The 13,958-nt window shown below is 34.8% G+C and overlaps 1 protein-coding gene across 6 annotated transcripts in view; it reads left to right on the plus strand.

Moving 5' to 3' along the window:
* The window catches only part of ADAM32 (ADAM metallopeptidase domain 32), a 196,240-nt gene that overhangs the window by 13,688 nt on the left and 168,594 nt on the right, over positions 1–13,958 (plus strand). For all 6 annotated transcript variants that reach the window (XR_009530789.1, XR_009530788.1, XR_009530790.1 and 3 more), the window contains exons 3-4: positions 8,452–8,513; positions 12,121–12,196. Coding sequence is in view for 3 of the 6 variants with exons in the window: in XM_060085926.1 (XP_059941909.1) it covers positions 8,452–8,513; positions 12,121–12,196 (138 nt within the window). In the remaining 3 variants the exon portion in view is untranslated. The remainder of the gene's footprint in view (positions 1–8,451; positions 8,514–12,120; positions 12,197–13,958) is intronic.

Here is a 13,958-nt window from a genome sequence, read left to right on the forward strand (position 1 = left end):
TCATGTGCCTGTTGGCCATCTGTAGGCCATTTTTGGAAAATGTCTGTTCAGGTCTTCTGCCTGTTTTTTGATTGGGTTGTTTGGTGTTTTTTTTTTTGCTATTGGGTTGTGTGAGCTGTTTATATATGTTAGATATTAATCCCTTATCGCTTGTATCATTTGCAAATATTTTCTCCCATTTACTAGTTGTTTTTCCATTTTGTTGATGGTTTCCATTGCTGTGCAAAAGCTTTTAAGTTTAATTAGGGTCCATTTGTTTATTTTTGCTTTTGTTTCTTTCACCTTAGGAGACAGATTTGAAAAATATTGCTATAATTTACATCAAAGAGTGTTCTGCCTATGTTCTCTTCTAAAAGTTTTATGGTTTCCAGTCTTACATTGAGGTCTTTAATCCATTTTGAGTTTACTTTTCTATATGGTGTAAGGAAATATTCTAATTTCATTCTTTTACATGTAGCTGTCCAGTTTTCCCAAAACCACTTATTGAAGAGACTGTCTTTTCTCCATTGTTTCTTGCCTCCTTTGTTGTAATTAACTGTAAGTTCATGGGTTTATTTCTGGGCTGCTCTCATGCATTGATCTATGTGTCTGTTTTTGTGCCAGTACCATGCTGTTTTGATTAATGTAGGTTTGTAGTACAGCTTGAAGTCAGGGAGCATGATACTTCCCGCTCTGTTCTTCTTTCTCAAGATTGCTTTGGCTATTTGGTGTCTTTTGTGGTTCCATATAAATTTTAGGATTATTTGTTCTAGTTCTGTGAAAAATGTCATGGGTATTTTGATAAGGATTACATTAAATCTCTGGATTACTTTGAGTAATATGGACATTTTAACAATATTAATTCTTCTAACCCAAGAACACAGGATAACTTTCCATTTCTTCATATCGTCTTCAGTTTCCTTCAACAATCTTTTATAATTTTCAGAGTGTTTTCACCTCCTTGGTTACATTTATTCTTAGGTATTTTATTCTTTTTCATGCAATTTTAAACAATTGTTTTCTTGCTTTCTCTTTATGATAGTTTATTATTAGTGTGCAGAAAAGCAACAGATTTCTGTATGTTAATTTTGTGTCCTGCAACTTTACTGAATTCATTTATTAGTTCTAATAGTTTTTTGGTGGAGACTTAAAGGTTTCTTTATATAGTATCATATCATCTTCAAATAGTGACAGTTTTACTTCCTCCCTTCCAATTTGGATGCCTTTATGTTCTCTCTATATCAACTTTGCTGAGAGTTTTTATCATGAATAGATGTTGAATTTTGTCAGATGAATTTTATGCATTAATTGAGGTGAATATGTGATTTTTATGCTTCCTTTTGTTAATGTGGTGTATCAGATTGATTGATTTTCAAATATTGAACCATCCTTGCATTCCTGGACTAAATTTTACTTGATCATGGTGTTTGATCCTTTCTGTATATTGTGTTTGGTTTGTTTATATTTTGTTGAGCATTTTTGCATCATATTCATCAGCAGTATTGGGGTGTAATTTTCTTTTTGGTAGTGACTTTGGTTTTGGTATCAGGGTGATGATGGTCTTGTAGAATTAATTTGTGAGTGTTCCATCCTTTTCAATTTTTTGGAATAGTTTGAGAAGGTTAGGTATTAACTCTTCTCTGTATGTTTGGTAGAATTCCCCTGTGAAGCCATCTGATCCTGGATTTCTGCTTGCTGGAAGTTCTTTAAAATTACAAATGCAATTTCACCAATAGTGATCTGTCTGTTCACATTGTCTGTTTCTTCCTGACTCAGTCTTGGAAGCTTGTATGTTTCTAGAAATTTGTCCATTTCTTCTAGATTGTTGAGTTTGTTGGCATATAACTGTAGTATTCCTTCTCTCTTATGATTTTTTGTATCTCTGTGATATTGATTGTTATTTCACCTCTTTCATGCCTGATTTTGTTTATTTGGGTCTCCTCTTGTTTTCTTGATGAGCCTGGCTAAAAGTTCGTCAATTTTTTATCTTTAAAAACACCAGCTCTTGGTTCCTTGATCCTTTCTTTTCTTTTCTTTTTTTGATCTCTATTTATTCCCTCTATGATCTTTATTATTTCATTCCTTCTGCTAACTTTGGTCTTTATTTGTCCTTCTTTTTCTAATTCCTTTAGATGGTAGGTTAGGTTGTTTGTTTGATGTTTTTCATATTTTTTGAGGTCGGCTTGTATTTCTATAAACTTCCTTTTTAGAACTGCTTTTGCCACATCCCGTAGATTTTGGAAAGTTATGTTTTTATTTTCATTTGTATTGAGGTATTTTCTGATTTCTCTTTGATTTCTCCATTGACCCATTGTTTTTTTTTGCGGTATGCGGGCCTCTCACTGTTGTGGCCTCTCCTGTTGCGGAGCACAGGCTCCGGACGCGCAGGCTCAGCGGCCATGGCTCATGGGCCTAGCCGCTCCGCGGCATGTGGGATCTTCCCAGACCGGGGCACGAACCCGTGTCCCCTGCATCGGCAGGAGGACTCTCAACCACTGCGCCACCAGGGAAGCCCCCCATTGGTTTTTTAGTAGCATATTGTTTAGTCTCCATGCGTTTGTGCTTTTCTCATTTTTCTTCCTGTAATTGATTTCTAATTTCATAACATTGTGGTCAGAAAAAATGCTTGATTTAATTTTTATCCTTAAATCGTTGAAATTTGTTTTATGGCCTAGTGTGTGATCTGTCCTGGAGAACATTCCATCTGTGCTTGAAAAGAATGTGTATTCTGATGATTTTGGATAGAATTTCCTGTAGGTATCTATTAAGTCCAACTGGTTATTATGCCATTTAAGGCCACTGTTCCCTTATTTTTTCTGTCTGGATGACCTGTTCATTGATGTAAGTGAGGTGTTAAAGTCCCCTACTATTATTATATTATTGTTAATTTCTCCCTTTATGTCTGTTAATGTTTGCTTTTTGTATATTTATATAAATATAAAATAATAAAATATTTAAAATTTATATAAAAACATATGCACCCAATGCAGGTATTGGGTGCATATATGTTAATCAGTGTAATATCCTCTTCTTGTATTGATCCCTTTATCATTATATAATGCCCTTCTTTGTCTTTTGTTTTAGACTTTGTTTTAAGGTCTATTTTGTCTGATATGAGAATTGCTACCCCCCACTTTCTTGTTGTCACTATGTGCATGAAATATCTATTTCCATTCCTTCACTTTCAGTCTGTGTGTGTCTTTAGCTCTGAAGCAATTCTCTTGTAAGCAGCATATAGATGGGTCCTGTTTTTTTTAATATAGTTATCCACCTTATGTCTTTTGATTGGACCATTTAATCCATTGACATTTAAAGTAATTATTGATAGATATGTATTTATTGCCCTTTTGTTACTTGTTTTCTGGTTCTTTTTGTAGTTGTTCTCTGTATTTCTTCTTTTTTTTGTTTCTTCCCTTGTGGTTTGATGATTTTTCTTTAGTGTTATGTTTGTGTTCCTTTTGCTGTAGTTTTTGTGTATCTGTTGTAGTTTTTTGATTTGTTGTGACCATGGGGTTCATATATGTTGACCTATAACTCTATCTACTTGTTTTAAACAGGTAGTCCTTTAAGTTCAAACACATTCTTAAAGAACTACATTTTTTTACTCCCTCCCCCACATTTTTTATTATTGTTGTCATATTTTACATCTTCATGTTTATCCCACTACTGATTATTGTAGTTATGTTTGATTTTACAGTTTTTTGTTTTTCAGTCTTCACGCTAGCTTAGTTAAGTTGTTGATCCTCAGCCTTTACTGTATATTTACCTTTACTAGTGGGAGTTTTCCTTTCCTGTAGATTCTTACTTCTGATTACAGCCTTTCTTTTTCACTTAGAGAAGACCCTTTAACATTTATGTTGTGTTTAATATTGATGAACTCTTTTAATTTTTGCTTGTCTAAGAAGTTCTTTATCTCTCCTCCAATTCTAAATGATAATTTTGCTGTGTAGAGTATCCTAGTTTGCAGGTTTTCCTTTTCAGGACTTTGAATATATCTTGTCACTCCCTTTTGGCTCACAAGGTTTCCACAGAATAATCAGCTGATAGCCTTATGGGAGTTCCCTTGTGTATGACTCTACCTTTCTCTCTCTTTTTAAAAATTAGTTATGTATTTTATACATATTAGTGTATATATATCAATCCCAATCTCCCAATTATCTTTCTCTTGCTGCCTTTCAAATTCTCCTTTTATCTTAACCTTTTGCCATTTTAATTATCATATATGTCTTGATGTAGTCTCTTTGGGTTCATCTTGTTTGGGGTCCTCTGTGCTTCCTGCATCTGAATTTCTGTTTCTTTTTCAGGTTTGGGAACTTTTCAGCTATAATTTTCAACCCCCAGTCCCTGGCCAGAATTCCTTTATAATTTCAGTTTGGGTTGTTGGTTCCCTGGCTCTTGAGATACTACTGCAAGAATTAGTAACCTTCTCTGGAGAATTGCCTTTCAGTTATTGAGCTGCCTGGGAGTTACTCGACCCCATCCCCCAGGGTAACCCTTCAGCCAGTGCCTAATTTTTACATGGATCTAAAAGCCCAGATCCACTGTCTCAGGTGGGAAAGACTCTGAGGCACAATTTTTACTCTAGAGTTTCCCCGAAGTATCAGGCTAAGGCTAGCATTTACCTGAAATCATATTTTCTTTTCTTTTTTTTTTTTTTTTTTGCGGTATGCGGGCCTCTCACTGTTGTGGCCTCTCCTGTTGCAGAGCACAGGCTCCGGACGCACAGACCCAGCGGCCATGGCTCACAGGCCCAGCCGCTCCATGGCATGCAGGATCCTCCTGGACTGGGGGACGAACCCGTGTCCCCTGCATTGGCGGGTGGACTCTCAACCACTGTGCCACCAGGGAAGCCCTGAAATCATATTTTCTTTAGCTTTATCTTCCTCCCTATTTTGCTTCTCTTACTTCCTTGTAGGTTCCTCCAGAGAGTGCTCCCTAAATAAAGCACTGACAAAAGTATCCTCATTTCAGACCCTGCTTCTAGGAAACCTGACACTAACTGACTAGTCCATAGTTTTTATTAAACAGAAAGTTAAAGTCTCAATGTAGGTCACTGTAAATTCAGATAAATCTACTTCTTCTGAGACTCCCAATGCTTAAAGGTCTGCAGGGTTTCCAGACCTTTACTAAAATATGTTTTGTGAAGATGAGTTATATTTTTTTTCCTGGAATCCTATGATTTTTTTTGAAAATTAATTTTTATTGGAGTATAGTTGATTTAAAATGTGTTATTTTCTGCTGTACAGCAAAGTGAATCAGTTATACATATATCCTCTCTTTTTTTAGATTCTTTTCCCATATCAGTCATTACAGAGTATTGAGTAACGTTCCCTGTGCTATACAGTGGGTTCTTATTAGTTATCTATTTTATATATAGTAGTTTGTATATGGCAATACCAAGCTCCCAATTTATCCCCCACTTCCTCCTTGGTAACCATAAGTTTGTCTTCTATATTTGTGACTCTCTGTTTTGTAAATAAGTTCATTTGTACCATTTTTTTAGATTCCACATATAAGCAATATCATATGGTATTTGTTTTTCTCTGTCTGATTTACTTCACTCAGTATGACAATCTCTAGGTCCATCCATGTCACTGCAAATGGCATTATTTCATTCTTTTTTATGGCTGAGTAATATTCCATTGTATATATGTACCACATCTTTATCCATTCATCCATTAATGGATATTTAGGTTGCTTCCATGTCCTGGCTATTGTAAATAGGGCTGCAACGAACTTTGGGGTGCATGTATCTTTTTGAATTATGGTTTTCTCTGGATATATGCCCAGGACTGGGATTGCTGGGTCATATGGTAGCTCTGTTTTTAGTTTTTTAAGGAACTTCCATACTGTTCTCCATAGTGGCTGTATCAATTTACACTCCCACCAACAGTGTGGGAGGGTTCCCTTTTCTCCACACCCTCTCCAGCATTTATTGTTTGTAGATTTTTTGATGATGGCCATTCTGACTGGTGTGAGGTGATACCTCATTGTAGTTTTGATTTGCATTTCTCTAATAATTAGTGTTGTTGAGCATCTTTTCATGTGTCTCTTTGCCATCTGTATGTATTCTTTGGAGAAAGGTCTATTTAGGTCTTCCACCCAGTTTTTGATTGGGTCTTTTGTTGTTTTGATATAAAGCTGCACGAGCTGTTCGTATATTTTGGCAATTAATCCCTTGTCGGTTGCTTTGTTTGCAAATATTTTCTCCCATTCTGTGGGTTGTCTTTTTGTTTCATTTATGGTTTTCTTTGCTGTGCAAAAGCTTTTAAGTTTAATTAGGTCCCATTTAGGTTTTTTTTTGTTTTTATTTCCATTTCTCTGGGAGGTGGGTCAGAAAGGATCTTGCTGCGATTTATGTCAAAGAGTGTTCTGCCTCTATTTTCCTCTCAGAGTTTTATAGTGCCTGGTCTTACATTTAGGTCTTTAATCCATTTTGATTTTATTTTTGTTTATGGTGTTAGAGAATGTCCTAATTGCATTCTTTTATACGTAGCTGTCCAGTTTTCCCAGCACCACTTATTGAAGAGACTGTCTCTTCTCCATTGTCCACTTTGTCATAGATTAGGTGACTACAGGTGCGTGGGTTTATCTCTGGACTTTCTATCCTGTTCCATTGAAGAGGATTGATTTTAGAACCATATGAGTGAGTGAACAGGAAAAGTGTTTTCTGAAAGTGTTGAAATTATTGTAACACTTTACAAATAAAAGTTCCAGAAGGGATTGGATTTCTTAATCATTGAAAGTCTGTTATTAAAAATTAAAACATATTTGCTAGTATTATTCAATAAATTCTCTTATGGCCTCCATTGATCAACCCCTCTACATTCTTTAAAGATCTAGCTAATTTTCTGTACATAGTCTGCAGAGAGAATGCATGTCATGCTACCTCTCACAGTATAGTTAGTGGGAGTATATCTGGTATACTAATATCTTAATAATTATTATGTTTTCATTTTGAGAAAAATATTCATCCCAGAACTACTTTGGGGGACCTGTGCATCAGGTCCCCTTTAGAAAGTGATAAAAATTCTCCAGCATCTCTGTTCAGTTATTACATTCAGATCTCTAAGGGGAATTTTTTTTCACTCATGTAAATTTTACAGCTAGGACATGTTGCTGCTTCAGTATCAGTATCCTATGTTTGGTATTTTTGCTGTTTTGCTTCTTTCTTCAATTTATTTCTGGTTTTACTTTAAAAAACCTTTTAAATTTTTGGAATGATTTTAGATTTATGAAGAATTTGCGAAGATGCTACCTTGAATTCCCATATATGTTCACTCAGTTTCCCCTGAAGTTAACATCTTACATAACCATGTTGATACATTACATTTATCAAAACTAAAAAACTAACATTGACACCTTACTATTAACACACTGTAGGATTTATTTAGATTTCACCAGTTTTTCCACTAGTGTTCTTTTCCTGTTCCAGGATCTAATTCAGGATACTACATTGCTGTTAGTTGTTATGTCTCCCCAGTCTCCTTTGCTCTGTTTTTGTTTCATGACCTTGTTATTTTTAAAGAATATCGGTCAGATATGTTATAGAATGTCCCTCAATTTGGATTTCTCTGATGTTTTATCATGATTAGACTGAGGTTATGAGTTGTAGGGAAGATTACTGTAGAGGTATGCTCTTCTCATCACATCATAGCAGCAGGTACATGGTGTCCACTTGACTTCATAACACCAGTGATGTTAACCTTCCTGTTTCATTTTTGATCATTTACTAGACCTTTTAACAACTTGCCTTATTATTTTTTGATTTGTAATGTCTCCTTGTTGCTTCTTATTTTCACAGATCTGGAAAGGCTTATCTTTTTTTGTGTTGTGGTATTTGTGTCTTTTTGGGTTTTATATGCTTTAACTAAGTTTTCTTTTTAATGATGTTCTAACTCTGGCTTTTCACATGTTCTCTTTTGCAAGATAAAATCTCATCACTCAGGTTCACTGACCAACTGATATTGCAACTCATTGCCATCCATGTTTTAACCTGAGAATAACTGGGATGGAGTAAAAAAACTATGCCAAATTTTGTTCAAGGGTCTTCTGTTTAAAAATATAGGAATCAGGCCGTACATTTCAGGAAAATGGTTAAAATAAATAATTTTTGTGCCTAATGGATTAAGTTAAGCTTCACTGATGTAGAGTACCTTATTATCCCAATGATGCTACCTGAGTAGGCATTACAGCATGGCACATTGCCTCTTCTTTTAGACGAGTTTAAAATTCAGTCACATACAGATTTCTAGTGCTATACAACTCCTTAGATTGGGCTTGTTTTTGTGGATATAGTAAGAATGGATAATATAATAAATATTATAATTTTTGATATATTATTGCAGATTTTAAATCACACATAGTCTGAGACATTTTAAGCATTATATGGAGGGATTAGTTGATGTAAAATTGTTGTTTCACTTCTTCTATTACATTTGTCTTCACTCTCAGTTGTTCTGGATTCTCTAGGAACAGGTATCCTATATTATTCCAATAGATGAGAAACCGTATACCGTACACCTTAGGCAAAGGTAATTTTTTATTCTTTACTTTTAGATTTAATTTTATTTATATGAATTTATTTACTTATAATAAAAAGAGTATTAAAATAATGTACTTGTTATTAAAAATTTTAGTTGTCTCAGATGACCAGATGCTCTCCTGTGAATTAATTTTTTGGTCTTAATGCCTCATAGTCTTTTGTGAATAGGGGGGTTAGGAACAAGAAAAATAGGGACTTGTCTCCTGAAGATTAATCTATATGATCTTAAGTTGGCAGAACCAACAGGACCTGTATAATCAGGGCAGGATGTGATAAGAAAGAAGTAAGTCTGTATCAGTTAGGGTTTGATCAGGGAGGCAGGCTTACCACCAGGAAAATGAAATAAGAGGTTTAATATAGAAATTAGATCATACAGTGTTCTGGACACTGGTGAATAATTTATGGAAAATAGTACCAGCTACATACCATGTCTAAGAGAATTGTGAACATATTTTAAATAACTCTCTGTAGGGTTTAATTCTCTCTTGGAAACCCAGTAGAGAAAGGCTGGCTTGGAAGCAATTTGTAACTTTCAAGAAGTAGATTTCAGTTAAATTTTGGGTGTAGAACTAGACTACACAGTATTAAGGAGAGGTGAATTGTGAGAAACTGAAAGTATTAAGTGAAAATGACTTTTTCAGAAATGTTCAGCCGAGAAAAAAAGAAGAATAGGAATGCTTTTTAGGGAAGAAAAAAACAAAGTATTTTGGCTGAGGGGAAGTTTCTTAAAGAGAGAAGTATAAACAAGTGATTCATTGTGTTGTTAGATGCCAAAGAATGACATTGAGTAAAAGAAGTGTTAACCTACCTATTCCTTTAGACAGAAGGGAAGAATAGTAAATGACAACTCAAAGAACTTTCCAAGTGCATAAGAGGGAAAGAGAGAACTCATACTGTATTTGAGTATCTTACTGAAACTATAAGCAGTAGTAAGAAATAGAGGGACTGGAGCTTGGGAGATTGATAGAGCATGTATATACTCTGTTTTTGGAAATTACCTGTATAATAATTAGGACACCATGACTATAGGAAGTCATAGGAAGCTGTTGCAAGAAACTTATATAGGAAATAATGAGAAGTATAATTATGACCATGTAGGATTTCTTTTTTTTTTAAAAGACATAACTGAAGTGGCAGAAAAAAAATTAGATAACAGATTGGATATAGTGGTAGTACAGATTTGGTGGGGCAGTGAAGGAGAAGGAGAGCACGTCTGCATCAGGGGATATCCAGGAGAAATATCCAGTTGATTGATTGATTGATTGATTGAAGTATAGTTGTCTTACAATATCATATTATTTTTCAGGTGTACAATATAGTGATTCTATATTTTTATACATTACAAACCATATAATTACATTATATTGACTGTATTCCCTGTGTTGTACATTGCATCCCTATGACTTACTTATTTTATAACTGGTAGTTCATACCTCTTAATCTCCTTCACTTATGTATTAAAGGCCATTTATGACAAACCCACAGCTAACATCATACTCAATGATGAAAAGCTGAAAACTTTTCCTCTAAGACCAGGAATAAGACAAGGATGCCCCCTCTCACCACTTTTATTCAACACAGTATTGGAAGTCCTAACCATAGCAATTAAAAAGAAATGATATGCATCCACATTGGAAGGGGAGAACTAAAATGGTCACTATTTACAGATGGCAGGATAACATAGAAAACCCTACAGACTCCACCAAAAAGCTATTAGAACTAATGAATTCAGTAAAGCTGCAGGATACAAAATTAATATACAGAAATCTGTTGCATTTCTATACACTAATAATGAAATATCAGAAAAAGAAATCAAGAAAACAATCCCATTTACAATTGCATCAAAAAGAAAAAATACGTGGGAATAAATTTAATGAAGGGAGATGAATAAACCTGTACTCTGAAAGCTGTAAGACATTGATAAAGAAATTGAAGAGAACACCAATAAATGGAAAGATATACCATGCTTATGCATTGGAAGAATTAATATTGTTAAAATGTCCATACCACTAACCAAGGCAATCTACAGATTCAGTCCAATCCCTATCAGAATACTCATGCATTTTCCACAGAAGTAGAACAAATAATCCTAAAATTTGTATGAAACCACAGAAGACCCCAAATAGCCCGTTATATTTAGTTTAGGTCATGCGAGAGAGGTGTGGGTTTCAGAGCCATCTTTTTTATATAGGTATAAATGAGGCACCAGAAAAGAATGAGATACAGAGGTGGGGGTGAATATTAATGATGAGAAGGAAAAACAACCAGAATTGAAGGCCATGGAAGCATTTAAGTGAAGAAGTAAGGATCCAGATGAAGGGACTTATAAAAGTAGACAAAAAGATATGAGGGAAACCAGAGGTAAATGATATGATTGAAGTTGAAGAGTAGATGTTTTAAAGAAGGGGAGTGTGGTCAACAGCGCGTTAGAGTAGTTTTACGTGACTCAAACTGCTTTTTGGATTTAACAACAAGCGGGTCATTAGTAATCTCTACGGCAACTGTTTTAATGGAGGATTCCCAGCAGAAGCTAGACTGGGTGGTCTAGTTACATTACATTGGATTGAGGAGTGAGCACCAAGTGAGAAAGCATAAGTAAAATAGCATAATAAGGACAGGGAATGATACCAGAGAAGGTTGAACTTAGACTTGTAGTTTCAACACCTATGTTCTGGTTAGTATGACTTTTACAGAATACTCTTCCACTTCATTATAGTAATATATATTTATGATAGTAAAATTGAGAGAGAATGAAAGAATAGGGAATTCTCTGGTGACACAGTGGTTAAGAAACCGCTTGCCAGTGCAGGGGACACGGGTTCGAGCCCTGGTCCGGGAAGATCCCACATGCTGCAGAGCAACTAAGCCCGTGCACCACAACTACTGAGCCTGCAATCTAGAGCACGCGAGCCACAACTACTGAGCCCACATGCCACAACTACAGAAGCCCACACACTTAGAGCCTGTGCTCCGCAACAAGAGAAGCCACCACAATGAGAAGCCCATGCACTGCAACGAAGAGTAGCCCCCGCTCGCTGCAACTAGAGAAAGCCCACGCATAGCAACGAAGACCCAACACAGCCAAAATAAATAAATAAATGAATAAAAATTTAAAAGAAACGAATGAAAGAATAGAAAACTCTCATAATTCTACACCCATTTCATATCTTTGTAAATTTTAAAATGCTTTTCTCTCATCTTGTATACAGTCTCTTCTTCTTTTTTAAAGGAGTATAAGATAGGGAAATTATTTTGAGTAAATGTTTATTGCTTTGAATAAAGATTACATACAGGTCAAAAGAAGATACTACCTTTGTCAGGGATTGGCAAACTTTTTCTTTAGAGGCCCAGATAATAAATATTTTAGGGTATGAGGATGATAATATCTTTGTCAAAATGACTCAACTCTGCTGTTGTAGCGTGAAAGCTGCCATAAACCATATATAAGTGAATGGGTATGGCTGTGTTCAAATAAAATTTTATTTACAAACGCAGAAGGTAGGTCAGATTTGGCTTGAGGGATTTAAGTTTGCTGACTACTGCTTTACATGTTTCAAAAAGAATAACTTGAAATTCTCTCATTTTTTTATATTCAGATTTTTTTTAGCAGATAATTTCATGGTTTATTTGTATAATCAAGGATCTGTGAATTCTCATTCTTCAAATATTCAGGTAAGATTTAAATTTTATATTTCAAAGATTTTTAAAACCCTTTTTACATTGAATACTTTCCTAATACAGAAGACTCTGTTCACAGGGGATGTATTTAAGTGATCTACTTATGCCTCATTTCACCCCTTATTAGGCTTTCTTGAAGTCTTGGTAAATTAAAGACAAACTAGATTGACTTACCTTCTACTCTGCCTAGAACATAGGCACAATTAAATTAATTAGTTTATATTTTGTTGAATAAATGAATATACATTAAATAATAAAAAGAAGTACAAGTTTTACTGAATCTGAAATCATAGATTGAATCCTTTCCTTCTTTTTTAGTCCCTGTCTCATCCATCAATGAATCATATTGACTCTACCTTTCAAATTATGTACTAAGAATCCACCCTCTTCCTCTGTCTCTATCTGCTGATACTACCGTAAACAAGTAAACATCATATCTAGTTTGGGTTATTGCTGTAACTTCCGGAATAATCTCCCTGCTTCCACACCTTGCTCACCTCCTCAGTTAGTTCCCAACATGACAACCAGATCAATCCTATTAAAACCTGGTCAGATCATGTCACTTCTCTGTTCAGAAGCCTCCATGGGATGACTTATCATTCACAAAGTGAAAACCAAAGTCACTTTAGTATCCTACAGGCTTTACGCAGTCTGGTTCTCTTTACTTCTATGACCTCATTTCCAGTTATTCTCTACCTTGCTTATTCTGTTCCAGTTGCCTTGGTTTCCTTGCTATTCTTCAAACATACCAGACATGTCCTCCTTTCAAGAAATTTTCACTTTCTATTTCTTCTGATCCAGATGTTTGCTCTTTCCCAAGATACAATGTTTTTCTCCCTCTTTTCCTTCAGGTCTTTGCTCAAAACCATCCTATTAGTCCTGGACTAACCCCTATTTTAAATAGCACTCTTAACCTTATTACTCTCTTAACTTACCTGTTTTGTTTTTCTCCATAGTGGTTATCAATATATGATGTACCATACATTTTATCTATTTATTTTCTGTTTTTTCACTGCAATATAATCTTCATTTCACCAGAGCTTTTGGTCTGTTTTATTCAATGATGCATCCCTAGTGCCTAGAAAAATGCCTGGCACATAGCATATAATAAAAATTTGTTGAATTATTGAAATATGTTACTTCACTTCAATTGGAAAGGACCATTACTTCCCTTTTATTGCTCCTTCCTTCTCCACATAGTTCTAACATAAAGGCATGTGTTAATAAGAAAACATACATTGATTTATACCAAAATTTATAGCACTATCTTAGAAATTATATAATTTTCCTTTTTTGTCTGTGATGATGTTTGCTTTGTCTCTATGTTAATTGTACTGTGGTCAGAGACTGAACTTGGTGTGATTTCAGTCCTTTACAATTTGTTTTTGTGTTTCATGGCCCAGGATATGGTTTCATTTTGGTAAATGTTACATGTTCTTTAAAAAGAAAGTGTATTCAATGGAATATTACTTAGCTATAAAAAAAGAATGAAATAATGCCATTTGCAGCAACATAGATGGACCTAGACATTATCATGTTAAGTGAAGTAAGACAGAGAAAGACTAATATCACATGATATCACTTATATGTGGAATCTAAAATAATTATATAAATGAACTTATTTATAAAATGGAAATAGACTCAACAGACAGAAAACAAACTTATGGTTACCAGAAAGGATAGCGGCGGGTGGAGGGGGAGATAAATTAGGAGTTAGGGATTAACATATACACATGACTATGTATAAAATAGATAA

The sequence above is a fragment of the Mesoplodon densirostris genome, chromosome 20 (assembly GCF_025265405.1).
Source record: "Mesoplodon densirostris isolate mMesDen1 chromosome 20, mMesDen1 primary haplotype, whole genome shotgun sequence".
Taxonomy (NCBI): Eukaryota; Metazoa; Chordata; class Mammalia; order Artiodactyla; family Ziphiidae; genus Mesoplodon; species Mesoplodon densirostris.